Source organism: Leptinotarsa decemlineata, unplaced genomic scaffold (genome assembly GCF_025532065.1).
Source record: "Leptinotarsa decemlineata unplaced genomic scaffold, Ldec_3_MD MMD2_tig00000199_RagTag_RagTag, whole genome shotgun sequence".
In the NCBI taxonomy this organism is placed as follows: domain Eukaryota; kingdom Metazoa; phylum Arthropoda; class Insecta; order Coleoptera; family Chrysomelidae; genus Leptinotarsa; species Leptinotarsa decemlineata.
In genome coordinates, this window is record NW_027412544.1 from 11,384,548 (window position 1) to 11,401,038 (window position 16,491).

Here is a 16,491-nt window from a genome sequence, read left to right on the forward strand (position 1 = left end):
GGAAACTAATTATATACCTGTTTTGGGAAAATAAATAACAGGAGATATTCGAAGAGACCTAGGACTTTCTATGAGTAATAAACAAGTAATTTATAGATATCTCGTTTCTGAAAAATGAGAAGTGAAAATCTAAGCGGAAAAAGAAAAGTAATTTTGTATTGCGTACTCCTCAGAAAACTTTCTTTGAAAATCATCTGGGATTACCAATGGTAACATAAAAATTAAATATATTTTTATATTTTTCTATATAATTTTTTATATATCCATATATTTATTTATAATATATTTCATAAACGCTACAAGTGATAGGAAATCAGGTTTCATTATTCATGGATTGATTTTAACTTTGTTAATTTCAATAATAACCATTCACTTCTTGACGATAAAGCAAGCTTCATAATCTTTATTTTTCTCAATGTATTTCATCTATTTTATATGAATATAAAATGTTTCCAATTGAATTTTTGTTATGATTGTGCAAAAAGGTTAAACAACAGTTATGATGCAATTGCATATTTAAATATTTTAATATAACCCAGGAATGATTACTGGTGATAAATATCACTGCAAACTGTGACATCTTCAGTTTTGACCCACGATTATTCCATCGTGAGTATGAATACTCAAAACAGACAAGGATTATATTAACTCTTATGAAAACGTAGGATAAAAAAAATAACTGGCAAGATGTACTGTAGACAAGATAAGATTTATTCTGATTGTACTCTCACAAGGTTCAAAATGTAATGAATATCATTTTACAAATATAATATTTCACCTAGCTAGCTGGAGAGGGGGTCAGCTTGGTCATTGTAGGGAGAGAAAGAGGTTAACATAGGTAGAAAAAGGTCATAATAGTGGGTAAGTCCCAAGATAAGGCACAAGGAACAATAAAACAATTGAAAATCTAGTTATTTGTTGCTTACAATATTTATATGGAAATAGGCCTAAATATACGGGTTGCTTGGATAAAGACATTCGGGAATACTAAATTTCATGAGGATGAGGCTAAGTTGATTAGAAAGACCCATACATTAGAATAGAAGAACAACTGGAAAACCCAGATAAAAAGACCCTTGAGAATAATGAAAAACTGAATAACTTAAACAAGATTAGTTATCAATACCTAGAATATAAATATTGCAATAAAACAATCTGCATTGTTGTAGAAATTTTAGAGCTGGCAACTTTAGGCTAAATACTAAAAATTTAAAACTCACAAATCACTGTTTTGAGAATAATAATTTCTATAGCAACATTTTGAGACCAAACATCTTCATTTATAATTGTTGGGAAAAAACTGATTATTAATTCTGAGAGAACATTAGTACTGCATTTCATCAGTTCAAACTTCCATTGTCTAATATGATGTAACTTGAAATACCTGAAAGAATCTGTCAAAAAAACAATTTTATTAGGCAAAAAACTGAAATTACGATGAAATAACATATAAGCAACAACCAAAAAAAAAAAAATCGAACTATTAACACGAGCTGAAAATTTAAAAAATTATCAACAAGAAATTAAAAAAATATAAAATTAAAAGATTCCAAACCAAGTTACTTCACGACGTTTTGATTGTTAATATCCACAATCGTCTTCGTGTTATCACTCCTTGCAGGGATTTCGAATCAATTTATATCATGTTAGATAATAGAAGTCCGAACTGATGAAATGCATCACGAAACATTGACAACCACCTTCTAACAAACATTTATATTATTATTCCTGCTTATTTCTGCTGGCCAGCTCATACAAAACCCTTGTGTTTGTTCAATAGTAAATCATTATAATGAAAACATACGTTAATTTATATTTCTGAACAAGACAAGATAACAACAACTATCAACATTCTGATTATGAAAACTCTTGTTGCTGAAACTAAAAATGCAAGATAACAACGTACGTATGATCTGTAATAATCTCCACTCCAACAGAAGAAATTTCAATCAATTTTTCAAAATAATTATTGCTTTTTGAAAATTCTTTTTTTAGACGCTTTATATTAACTTCACCTGTATGTATGTATGTATGTATGTATGTATGTATGTATGTATGTATGTATGTATGTATGTATGTATGTATGTGTGTATGTATGTATGTATGTATGATTGTTTGTAAGCATGTTTGTGTGTAACTCTCAAGATCGGGATCTGTATAGACAGAATTATCGGCATTATTGCTTGATCCATTCGCGGGCAGATGGCGCTGTTCGTAACCTAATGATATTTCTTGATCTATTCGCGCGCAGATGGCGTTGTACGTAACTATCAATTATTGCTTGATATATTTGCGAACAGATGGCGCTGTTTATTGGAATCGAATCAAATCAAATCAAAATGTATTAATTTGTTGAAGATGAAATCTCACTGACAAAATGTTACTATTCTAAGGAATAGAAGGTACACAACTTAAAAGATATTGTGGAAGATAAAATATTATTGTCAAAGTGTTAATATTTTAAAGAATATAAGTTATACAAATTGAAAGTAATATTTGAACATTTGGTGATTTCAGCATTTTGGAGTGAAAAAGTAGTCAAAAAGTGATAATATATATGCTACATATTGAAATGAATAAATAAATAATAATAATAATGAATATTCTCATGCAAGACATAAATGTAAGTATGAGAATATAAAAACTATAAAGCATTAAAATATAAAAGTTAATGGATAGAAAATAACAGTAAGAATCTACTTCGCTTGAGCTATTCGCGTGCAGATAGCGCTATACGTAACCTCCTTGATAGGTTGTTCAAAAGAAAATCAAAATAAAAAACATAATTCAAGAATCATAAGTGTTAGCGAAATTTTGAACTACAGATGAAATATTTAAATATTTTCAATTACCCGTGATTCAGTACAGAAAAAAGTTTTGAACGAAACGGAAGATACATTTTGAAATCTAATTCGATAATTTGAAAGCAAACCAGAATATGAATTTCAACAATGAAAACTTTATGGTGAATTTTACACCTGAAAAATTCAGTCACTTAAATATTCCAAAAAATCAAAAAATTAGAATTAAGGTGCTTGACATACATATGAAATCAAAAGATTGATTTGAATAATAAAATTATTTAGTGAAGAAATATTTTTAGTCCATTAATATTTTGAATGAAATTTCAAATCAGAACATCAAGACTGAATTGTTTTTTGAAATTATTACTGCAAATTTTCTCTTTACTTCGAAATAAGTTTTACAACTGTCCGCCCTCTGTTGGAGACTTACTCTATCTCATTATTACTATAGAATTTAAGACCTCAAACTAATGCTCAAACTTTATTATGTTGTTTGAGAGGAATTTCACGCCATCTTCGTGCGCCGTCTGTTGAAGATTTATAATACTAGTGACTAGAACAAAAAAAAAAGTATTTTTGACAATAAATCGGACTGAAAAGTGAAAAATAAATATAGTTTAAAAAAATAAAAAACACGCTTTCGAAGAACATCGAACTGAAAAGTTAAAAATATTTTTTTCAAATAAGCTCAAAACAATAACGAACGAAAAATACTAGTATTATTGTGAAAACAGCGAGGGCGCTTTGTGCCATATTTTTATATATCAAGCGCACGTCGCTTTTTTCACAATAATACTAGTATTTTTCGTTCGTTATTGTTTTAAGCTTACTAAAAAAAAATATTTTTGATTTTTTACTTCGATGTTCTTCAAAAGCGTGTTTTTTAGTTCTTTTGAACTATATTTATTTATAACTTCTGTTCTCATGTCATCCACATATTTCAATACAATAAATTGTGAACTGAGGACTGATATTTCTGACAATTAAATTTTCAAAGAACTAAGTGGTTCCCTTCAACATCCACATGAATTGCCATAAGTTTTCTAGATAATAGTGAATATGTAATGTCGAGATTCCAATTTAGCATATCTTTTTTTGTGCACCCCGATCGATAGTTTGAATTTTTCGTTATCTTGAAGATGTGCAATAAAACAAAAGTTTGAATATTCCAACTGAGGAGCCCCCATGGGGATAAAAGGGGCGGGTTTACGTATAAAAATTACCTTTTCATCACTGTTTCTCCATACCTTTTATTATCGGAGGCTGAAATTCTGTATGTAGGTTCATTTTATTTTGAAGATGGGCGATAAGAAAGGATATTTAAATATTCCAACTTAAATAAAGTTAACTTTTCATCACTGTTTTCCAATACCGGTATATTTTCGGAGGCTGAAATTTTGTATGTAGGTTCGTTTTATGTTGTATATGTTTGATAAGAAGTGAATTTTAAACAACTAGGGCGCCAGCCGCGGGGAAAAAGGAGAGTTCGTAAAACAAAATTATTTTTTCACCGCTGTTTCTCCATTCCCTGAAATTTCCGGTGTGTGAATTTATATTAGGTATCAGTATTGCACCCATGCGGAGCCGGGTTCATATTCGACGAAAGGAATATTTGAGTTTATTACCTATATAGTTTGAGGCCCGTCATTCAATACCCTTACGTCAAATATCATGTCTGTTCCGTTTCTGGAGGTAGGTGTGATGAGTAATTTACTCTTGACGTCTCTCACAAACTAATTGAGTTTCGCGCGCTTTCAAATCTAATAACGTTCATCATGATATGAATGGAAGATGTACGATTTCAATGAAAATAAGTCTGAAGACTGTATCGAGGAACATACATACGTATAAGAAAATGAATATTTCGATAGTAAAATTTTGAAACTTTCTTCCCCCGATGTACCGTCACAGTTGATTCTTGTACATGTCTGCCGGAAAACAACTAGTTTTCTGGCTAATGCCATCAGTGCAGAAAAGTTCCAATCTGAACAGCAAAGTGACTGGACTTGATAGACTTCAACGCGGTTCTACTACATGTGTAGAACCTTCATCTACGAGATGGTAGACAATATGTTAAGCAGTGCAGACGTACGTCCAGAGCTCTCTCAGAATTTAATTAGTTAATGTGTAAAATGTAATAGAAGGATTGCCATAGGAGTGAAATGTGTGATTTGTTCCGCATCCGTACATTTCAAATGTGCAAATGTTGATGAAAACTCAGTTCCAAATGATTTCAAGTGTGAACAGTGTCAACCAATAGATTCTGTATTCTACGATGCAGTAGAAGAAGCCGGAGGTGAACTGGATTCAAGTATATTCTCAGGCAGAAAGACGAAATGATTTCCGTGTTGAAGAATAAAATAGCAATTCCAAATAATCACGTTGTTCTTCTGAATAAATGCATTAATAATACCAGTACGGCGATTCCTATCAGCTGTTCACCGGAAAAAAAACGCCGTAGGAATGTCCTCAAAAAAGTCACTAACAAATACTTCATTTCATCCTGGGACGAGCAAAGAAACAAAAGAAAAAATTGTAGACAATAGAACGAGAGAAAATTGTAATAATAATTTGAATGTTCGAAGCGATTTGATGATAAAACAGAATAAAATCATGGTACCACAAGTATCATCAAATGTACTGAAAATTGAAATTGAAAGAAAATGCAAGAAGATCATCAATTTAGTTAGGCATCCAACTGAGGATGTAATGGAACAGGGACGGAAAGATTGATGAGAAGTCAACAACAGAAAAAAAATTCAGGAAAAAACGACTTGTTTATGGTAAAAATGTCGACCTCACCGTTAAAGGAGTACCGAAACTGAAATCTCTGCATGTATGCAGAGTAAATAGGAATACTACATTCGGGGAACTGAAAAATGTTTTGAAAACACATTTTTCTGAAGTTGAATGTCAATCACTAGCTGCCGAATTTCCAGATCGCTACTCTTCGTTTAAGGTGACTATACATGAAAAAAACTTTGAGCCGGCAATGAATTCTCAAATCTGGCATGTGGGAACTCACGTCAGCAAGTTTTTTCACCTGAGACCCAAGATGACAATAGAAACTTGAACATTTCAAGTTTTGATTTTTCGAATTCGAATAAATTGAGCGTTTTTCATATCAATGTTCAATGCATATCAAATAAAATCGATCAGATAAATATCTTCTCAAGTAAGTACAGCTTTGATGTATTTTGTGTCTCTGAACACTGATTGAGTGAAATTTATCTCAAAGTAATGAACTTATCAGGTTACTATTGTAGACAAAAAAATATTCATGGAGGTGTTGCGATTTTTGTTAAATAAACTATTACTTATAAACCCCTCAATTTCAAGGAATGTTGTATTGATTTGGATATGGAAATATGTTGCATTGAGGTTTCGGGTGTACACGTTGTTAGTTTGTATAGATCTTGTAATGGAAATTTTGATAGTTTTATGAATACATTCGATGCTTGTCTACAAAAGATACTGAAGAAAAAAGTAAAGTGATACTTCTCGGTGATTTCAATATAAATGTTTTATCAACAACACGTTATTTTTCTGAACTAACAAATTTATTCGGATCTTTTGATTTGACTGTCACAATCAAGGAACCCACAAGAATTTTCCTAGACACTGCTACCTACATAGATAATATAACTAATATTCCTGATGATCTTTTTGTGACGGGTGCTCTTGAACCCTGTCTATCGGATCACTTGAGACAATACATGCTGAGTGAATTTACAGTTACATGAAAAAAGACGCAATTTATAGAAGATTTATTTCTTTTAAGGGCGCCTTTGATTGTTTCGACTGGAGTATTTTCGAAAACACGGATCGTTCTCCGGATGTTTTGGGTGAACTTCTTGTGGAGGTTTTGAATGGCTATGTGGTCAAGATGTTTCCTTTGAGGAGGGCGAGACATCATCGCGATCAAAGACCTCCAGTCAGTTGGTTGGGTGATGAATTGCGCTATAAGAGGAAAATCCTCTCAAGCATCAGGGTTGTCTAAAACGCTAGGAAATATTTGGTAACCGAGAAAATCTTCAAAACATTACGCAAAGATTACAAAAAGTCTATACAACTGGCAAAACGAGAATCGTATGAAAGTTTTTTGGCATGTTCTCCAAATATCAGTAGAGATACTTGGAGGATCATCAATTATGAGTGTAATAGGAGACCTTCAAGGGAGATTGATAAACCGCATTCGGAGAACGACTTCAATGATTATTTTGTTGACATTGTAGATTATCTCATTTCATCTCTTCCTGAAGTAAATTATGAAACGACAGATTTCTTGGAAAATCTTAAAACACCGTTAACTCCTTCGTATTGTTCCCCACGACCCGAGGGAAGTAATGGAAAGTATTCAGTCTCTCAAGAACTCCAATTGCTCGGACTTTTTTGAGCTTAACAGTGGGATCATCAAAAGTATTGCCAATATGATTGCGTACCCATTAATAAATGAATGTTTTTCTCATGGGGTTTTTCCTGCAATATTAAAAAAATCTGTAGTCCTACCTCTTTTTAAAAAAGGAAACCCTCATATTATTGACAACTTTCGACCCATTTCAATAATACCTATACTTGGAAAAGTTATCGAAGTAATTGTCAAAAGCAGATTGATAGCATACTTAGAAGCTAATTCTCTTTTCTGCCCTGGATAATTTGAATATAGAAAGGGTAAGTCCACAATCGATGCTCTTTTGAATATCATATCCAGTATAGTGATGGGTTTTGAGGAGGGCAGACATTCATTCATAGCGTTGTGCGATCTATCGAAGGCATTTGATTGTGTTTCGCATAATATTCTGCTTAAGAAACTTTCCTATTATCCGTGGACTGTCCCTTAAATTCTTTGAATCCTATTTGCACGATAGATCACAGTGTGTATCATTACATGGAATTGAATCGAATGTGAAATCTGTCAAACTTGTTGTGTCCCAGGGTTCTGTACTGAGACCAATCTTGTTTATACTATATATAAATGACCTATACTACCATATACTTCCTAAAAAATGTTTTCTTTTTGCAAATGATACCACTTTGGTGGACTGTAACGGTAGTGTTAATGATTTGAGTGTTTCTGCCAACGCCACCATGAAGTGTGCAAGTAACTGGTTTGTTTCAAATTTACTTCTCCTTAATGAGGCTGAAACTCAAAATCTTATAAGCTCCACAAATACGTATTTAACCTCGGGTAAAAGTGTTAGGCTACTGGGGATTCATACAGACGACAGATTGAACTGGTCATGACATGTTGACAAACTGGCCAAGAAATTATCGAGTGTAATATTTATGATTCGTAGACTGAAGGATTTCGTCGGTATCAGAGCGGTCAAATCTTCGTACTTCGGACTCTTCCATAGTCACATGGTATATGGCATAGTGTTGTGGGGGGATTCTTGTCATTCCAAAAAAAATTTCATATTGTAAAAAAAACTTATACGTCTAATATCTAATGCCAACTTTAAAGATCATTGTCGCCCACTTTTTATTCATGACAAAATTATGCCGCTTCCTACATCTTTTGTATATGAAACATTGATTGAAATTCATAAAAATAAATCAAAATACATTTTACAATCGCAACAACATGAATATCCTGCAAGATCAGGAAATCTGATAAGAACTGAGAGATTCAGACTGAGCACCCCACAAAATAATTCATTGAATTTGAAATTCTATAATAAGTTACCATGATACATAAAACAACTCAGATTCTACTGTTTCAACCAAAAACTGAAATAATTTTTTTTGAATCACTGTTTTTATTCTACAGATGAATACATGTTATACAACATAGATAATTCATGTGACTTTGAGTGAGTAACAATTGTTCTCATTTTTAACATTAGTTGATTGATTGATTTTATTATTGTGTACACTGCTCTGTTATACAAGCTGTGTGATAGTTTTATTTGTATATATGACTTACTACAAATATTTGTTCAAATGTATCTCGTAACCAATAAACTATTCTATTCTATTCTAACTAGTAACATCCCTATTTCTTGAATAAAGTCCATGTACCAGAAATAATCTCTTTCAACATACTAACTGTGTAGGCATGTTGAGATAAATGAAATAAAGAAATGAAATTTCGAAACATTCATTTATCTCAACATGCCTACACAGTTAGTATGTTAGATCTTCTCTAGGAATGTGTATTGTTTTTGTTTAATATATTGAATGTAAGGTCTTGTTGTGTTTTGATTTGTACTTGTTCCTCGATAAGTGATTTATGACTGTTGAATTTATGGATTTTCAAGTTTTCCCAAATGTCCATGCGGTTTTCCTTGTTGACTTGTTTTATGAGTTTTATGTTCTCTGGTGGTGGGAAATTATGTTTGTTTTGTATGGCGTGTGTTGCGAGGTTTGATTTATATACATACATAAATCCAATAGTATATTTGGGCATATTTTAATCTCCTATATACAAAGTTTCAACCTAATATGTCATACAGTGCGTTAGTATTTAGCCTTAAGTTTTCAGCTCTGAAATTTCTACAACAAAGCAAATTGTTTTATTGCATAATTTTTATTTTAAGTATTGTTAACTAATCTTGTTCAAGTTATATAGTTTTTCATTATTCTCAAAGGTCTCCCAATCTGGGTTTTCCAGTTGGTTTTCTAATGTATGGGCCTTTTTTGATCCACTTATCCTCATGAAATTTAGTATTCCCGAAGATCTTTACTCGAGCAACCCATATATTTAGGCTTATTTCCATGTGAATATTGTAAACTACAAATAGCTTGATTTTCAATTCCTTTATTGTTCCTTGTGCCCCTAATCTTGGGACTTACCCGCCATTATGACCTTTTCCTACCTATTTCAATCTGAACGTCTTTCCTCTTCCTACAATGACCAAGTTGACTCCTCTCTAATTAGCTAAGTGAAATATTGTATTTGTAAAATACATTCATTAGATTTTGAACTTTGTAAGAGTTAAATCAGAATAAATCTTTTCTTGAATTGAAGGGGTTATATTTTTAGGAGTGATTAATTTTTGGGAAAGAAAGTTTTTTGTATCAGATGGAGTAGTAGAAAGCCAAAAACTTTCTTTCCCAAAAATCTTTTCTTCTCTAGAGTACATCTTGCCAGTTATTTATCTTATCTTACCTCTTCACAAGAGTTGATATAATTCTTATGTGTATTAAGTATTCATACCTACGATAAAATAATCGTGAGTCATAATACATAGCATGCTTTGAAATTAAGTTGTTATAATTTTGACAGTTAGGTATCCTCAAACTCTTTGCACGAGTATTAGGCGAAGAGAGTTTTCAAAATAGTAAATCTCAACTTACTCGAGAGAATTCAGATTGTGTGTTTAGTTAGCGAGAATGCTCAATCAACGAGGGTGGCCGCGGAAGAGTTTAACAGAAGACATCAAAATCGTGAATATATCCACCATACAACTGTCTCCAGGATCAATACGTTATTCAATAGAACCGGGAGAATAAATGAAACACATCTACTGAGACAAAGAGAGAATATAGAGATAGACAGACAAATTTCAGAGTATGTTCAAGAAAACCCGAAAAATAGCTTGCGGCAGATTTTACGAGAGTAATACTTTAGTATATCTGAAATACGTACATGTTTGAAAAAAAATAGTTATTTGTTTCACACGTTAGAAAGAGGCGATGAGGAACGAAGGAATTCTGTTTATTCCGCCAAGGTGAATATTTGACTTTCTGGATTATATTTTCTTATTGGTAGACATTTGGAGGGCTCTCCTAGAATGTTATCAGGAAACGGATACACATGCTCCTAAAAATGATATAAAATAAAGAAAGGTTAATGCAATCGAGCTGCAATAATTCGATAAAATTCAAATGATGAAGATAAGTACTTTTCCCATCATTCCCAATTCGATTTCAATTCAAGAGCCATCGATAGACAGCTGTTTCAGCCTGTTGAGCATGTACACTACCAATAGGTAGTTCCACTTATGCCTCGCTTGCTTTTACGCAATTATTTTTATCAAGTTCTGTTCTTGGTTTTTTACATTGTCTTATTCGTTAGGGAAGCTATAGATTATTCTGTAGACGACCCATACCGATAAAGAAGGCCCCGACACTCTGTCGAATGAGCCCCCTATGTCCCCCGTTGAAAGATGAACAATATTTCCATCCATCTCACCCCAGCCAGGTAGAGGTATACCGTAAAGACCGGCACTAATATCTGAGGACATTAATGTCGCCATCCCACCATCAGTTATGACCCGTTTGTCCCTTTGACAAACATCAGTTGTAAGGGTAAAGGAGCCAGACTCCAACCTGTTCAAAATCAAGATGGCTGTCGTATGTTACATTGTCATAATCATGTGGTCTACTCGGTAGCTGAACTTGAAATTGAAGTCATTCTTGTCTATGCTTGTCTACTGATATGATATGTTGCCGTAGGCTATAGTTGTGGCGTGAAAAGTCATGATTGGTCGATGGTGTGCATGTTTGATGGAAATCGTTTCGGTTGACTGGTGGGGTAATTGGGTGGTATGATGTTTCACGCTCGACTGGGCGGTACGTTTGCTGTTGGTGGTGCACTGGTCTTGGTTTTGGATATGAAGGTTTTTCATAAAGCTGGTTCAATCTACATTTTGTTAAAACATGAAACCTGACTATTATTTAAAGTTTTAGATGAAGAACATTTCATCCTCCTTCAGTCATCAAGAAGTTATTTTTGATTCTCGGTTAACGAGTGAATCATTTTCGTTATAGATATGTAGATTTTGTCACAAATTGTTTCTACCCATAGAAGTTATTCATCAAATAAGTGTCAAACTGATAACTACCAATATTCGATTTTTGAAGATGAGTGAAATGAAAGTCGTACCTATTTACTTCTGACATTCATTTGTGGAAATATTCATTTCACCACCTACCTTCCTCTTTGATTTTGCAATCCTCATATCTCGCGAATTCTCAGCTTCCCCGGGAATTCTATGGCACCAAATAACAACTGCGATACTGGTGTATGTGAAAATCAGCACAATGGATGGGATAACGTATTGAAAAACCATCAAAATTTTCGAGTAAAGTACTTCGTACTCCTGTCCGATCCTTGAGAAATCTTCACGGCAGATATATCTGGAAGAAAACATAAATAATTGAAACAACAAATTTGATGATCGTTTTAGCGTTAAAAAAATCGCCGAGTACACTACTTCACAGGTGGTGTGGAAACGTGTGCATATTACATAGAACGTGACTTTTACAATTGCGATATCTCAGGAACAGTGATACTTCCAGAAAAAATTTTGGACACCATTTTTGTAGAGAATTTTGAGTTCTACAACTTTGGTTCATAGTATTTTTGTGATAAAACTTACGATTTTCGAGAAAAGCTCAAAAAACTTGAAATTTTGACCTATGGAACTATGGACAGATTGGAACTTTCAAATTTCCATTTTTTATGGTGAAATGAAGATCTTCACCAAAATTTAGCTCTGTCGCAATTTTTGTTATTTCATCACTGTTTTCAGGTCTAAATTGACCGGAATATTCTCAAATAACCTGTCTTGGTCCCGGAGATTTTCGCATTCTTCATGAAATTCAATCGAATTAAACTGGTGTTTGTAAACGTCACCTACAGCAAGCCAGTAGCGTTAATTAATTACGTTGGGATAAATGAATGACATTGGGAATGTGATGTGTATTGGACATCAATAGCTGTGAAGAATCATCAGTCAAATCACAGATTGAATAAATCTCCATTAGGGCTTGTCTCTTCGACAGCATTGTTTTGTTTGCTGTCCATCGAGCATTCTGAAAACTTCAAGTACCATACACATGCGTAAATGACTTTGAATTTATAACAAGATTTTAATGTTGTTAGTTGGACAACGCCTCGTCAAAATGAAATGTGGTATTTTTGACATAAGCCAACTTACTTCGTAAGGAAAATTGATCTTTATCATACTTTGGTACCAACCGAAGATTACCAATATTCACACTTGTAGTTGCACTACCCCGTACGATTTGGTAAAAACGTTTGAATGAAAAAAATGCTCCTGATTCATACATCAAATGATACGATTCTATCACTTCAGTGCTAATTTTTGTACTTAGTAGATCGTGTTGGCTGAGGGAAGATGAGTATGTAATCGGATGGGACCGAAGTATAATACAGATCAATCTTCCTCCCACTCTAATATCACGAATATTTTTGGAAAACTGTTTAGTACAAATCTCACAATGAAGTGTTTCTTGCAGTTGGAGTTTTCATACGCCAGAGATTCTAGTCCTACCTTCCATTGTGAAGTTTTCATTACCGTAATTTCGAAAACGGATTATCAGTGAATTAGTTGTTACTCGCGATTTCTCCCGCGTAGAATTTTGTTTGTCACATTAGGTTTCGTGAAAGACCATTTTAAACAACAGCACCTGTGCAGCGTCTTACGCTAGTTGCACACACACCGATTTTGGACGGCCAGTATAAAATCGGCCGATATTTTATTGGTAGCGGGTGCTTGCACACTCACCGGATTTTTATCGGTCAAACAATCAGTTGCTTTGTTGTCGTAATTACCACGCATTCACCGAGCATTCGAGACTGGAATGGTCGGTAAAAAACCGGTGAGTATGAAAGAGTGTATTTAGTCATGTACGCCACTACTTACCGGTACAGTGGCAGTGGACGGCTGCCCACCGGTATTTTACCGGCGACGATCACCGGTCGGCGTGTGTGCCAGGTCCCGTTCCCACATGTGGTTCACTATTGGAATTTGGAAGACCGGTACAAAGTCGGCTGTCCAAAATCGGTGTGTGTGAAACTAGCGTAAAATTAGCAGCTAGCAGATTACGTGGGAATGCGCGAAAATGGTGCGACTCTTTAATACAAGAGTTTTCTTTGTGGGAGAATATGAAAAAATCTCTTATCGAAACTTTTCCTAGTGATGTTAAATTCGGAAAATTGTTCATTGAAACTGCAAACTATTCTCATGAGAAGGGACAAAAACTGAGTGATTATTGTTTCAAAAAACTTAACAAAATTAAAAAACTGAATTTAGACATCAACGAGACGAATATCAATTATTCGTTCATTGGGGGTATAAGAAATGAACACAAAACTTTCCGCTGGGGCAGCTAAGTTTACATCTATAGAACATCTAGCTAATTACCTGGACCACGCAAATAGTATAGGTATATGTGACTGTTGAGATGGGTACAATGTATGTACAAGGCTCAATCACATATGAGAATGTGTGACTGTTGAGATGGGTACAATTTATGTACAAGGCTCATTCGCAGACGGATCTGTGTGACTGTTGAGATGGGTACAATATATGTACAAGGCTCAATCACATATGAGTATGTGTGACTCTTTGGATGGGCACTATATAGTACAAAGCTTAATCACAATAAAAAAGAAGTGATTTCGAGATGGTTAGCTTATAAGTACATAAGTATTCTATGAAATTGATGGTTTTTCTCTTCTAATAGATGAAATTACTGAGAGTTCGACTGGAGACAGGCTATACGACAGGATGGCCTAATGTTACGAGATCAACTCTATGTTTCTACCCCTTGGAAGAGTCGCCTGTTACGCTAATGCATATCAAATGATAAAAAAGAAGCTGATTCACGAGTACGAATTGACAACGGAGAAAAAAAGGCTACGAGGCAATTATACGGTCAATCAGGCAGAATACGTGTAATATATTTTAGTTTTAGTTGCGGGATATTTCCAATAGAAATATATCAGCAAATACCAGACTGTTATTTTCATTATCATTACAGTTAGTTGTTGTCTTTCACCTGAACATTGGTCATGTAATGCACCTCTCCGGGATATCGCTATTATTCTGACTCCAACCCCGGAGTGTGTCTTTGTAGAGTTGTGTGGAGTTGTAGTAGTTTAGTAGTAGTAGTTTAATGATTACCAAATTACATGTATTAATAAAGCATACAATAAAAAAAATGGGCAAGTGATATAGATATAAGGACAGGTTTGTCAAAACGAATCTTATTATTGAATTTTTATCAGAGGAAACATTGGTATTGATGATTCACGTAAGTTTTTGGAAAACTTGTCTGCGAAACATCAATATCGAAATTCTTTCCTTTGAAGATGGTCAAGATATAATATATTTTGAGCTACTTGGGCAAAACATTTTAGTGCTAAATAGTATTAACAATATCGATATTATTTTTTCTAAAAAGTATTTATTAATATTCTTAGTATACTACAAAAAAGATATACTGAATATAAAATCTGGAAATATAAAATGTCTAAACGTGTAAATGATGTGAAACATATAAAACGTAAAGATTTAAATGTGTGAACGTATAAAAATATAAAAGTTACAATATAAAATACAAACTCGTCTTGAATTAAAAATATTCAAAATGCTACGTTGGGATGCAAACTATATACAGTGTCATCCCCAAAGTATGCACCATATGGGAAACTTATTTATCAAGGGTTTTTTGACAAAAGTTATTCCCAATAATAGTTTCTGCATCCCCTAAAATTGAAAATGCACCAAAAAATACAGGAAAACATACGTAATATACGAAGAGCCTTCAAATATTTGATTTTGAGACAAGAGTAAAGTACCCTTATTTGGAAAAATCTCGGAAAATATTATTTAAAGAAGTTTTTCAACATTAAAAAATTCACCATGATTGTAAGTCATGGTCATCTGAGTGGAGTTTTTTTTTGTATTTTTTTTTAAATGGGGACTACGAAAAAAAATTTGCTAAAACGATAAATAGACAGCATTCTTCATACGACGGTTCATTTTGAAAGCCTGTAATATTGAAAATTACACAACTATGGTGTTAACTACGGTCAATTTTTTTGAAGAGTAGAATAATTTTCAAAGTTTTTGGTGCAAAGTTATCTTCATTTTTTGTTAACACCGAAAATTACTCAAAATTATATAGTATTGTAACAAAAACTTAATATTCAATAATATCAAATCACAAAAAATCAAAATAAAATAGGTATTTCGAAACAAACTCATTGATTTTTTGGAAATTCAACTCAAAACACTCATTTTGGACAAGAAAATCTTCGAAATAACTACCTATTTTATTTTGATGTTTTGTGATTCGGTATTATTGAAATTAAGTTCTTGCTACAATACTGTATAATTTTGAGTGATTTTTGGTGTTAACAAAAATAAATTTATTTGACACCAAAACTTTGGAAATTATTTGACTCTTAAAAAAAATTAACCGGTAAAAAAATAAAACTTCACTCAGATGGCCATGAATTCAAATCTAGATTTTGTTTTATTGCTGAACAATTTTTTTGAATTATATTTCTCAAAAATTTTCAAAATGAGAGTACTTTACTCTTGTCTCAAAATCAAATATCTGAAGGCTCCTCGTATATTACGTGTGTTTTACTGTACTTCGTTGGTGCATGTTAAGTTTTAGGGGGTGCACAAACTTTCATCAGGAATATTTTTTGTCGAACAACCCTTAATAAATGAATTTCCCATATGGTGCATACTTTGGGGATGACACTGTATAAAAATGAAGTCATCAATTTAGTAGAATTTGTTCATCGTAGTAGTTGTTATATGTTTTGGAGCAAGATTGAATAATTTGGGTCCAATATTTGTAATTGATGTTTGTCCAATAGCTTTGTTCATTTTTGGTATATCTTAGTTTGAGTCGGGTTTAACATCCATGTCGATGATTTTTTAACTCATTTCTGTTTTGAAATATAAATATTAAT

The 16,491-nt window shown here is 33.1% G+C and overlaps 1 protein-coding gene across 1 annotated transcript in view; it reads right to left on the minus strand.

Annotated features, from left to right (window-relative positions):
• LOC111504126 (RYamide receptor) overlaps window positions 1-16,491 on the minus strand; it is a 300,380-nt gene that overhangs the window by 149,789 nt on the left and 134,100 nt on the right. The window contains exon 3 of the mRNA XM_074172935.1: window positions 11,684-11,888. Within this exon, the coding sequence (XP_074029036.1) occupies window positions 11,684-11,888 (205 nt within the window). The remainder of the gene's footprint in view (window positions 1-11,683; window positions 11,889-16,491) is intronic.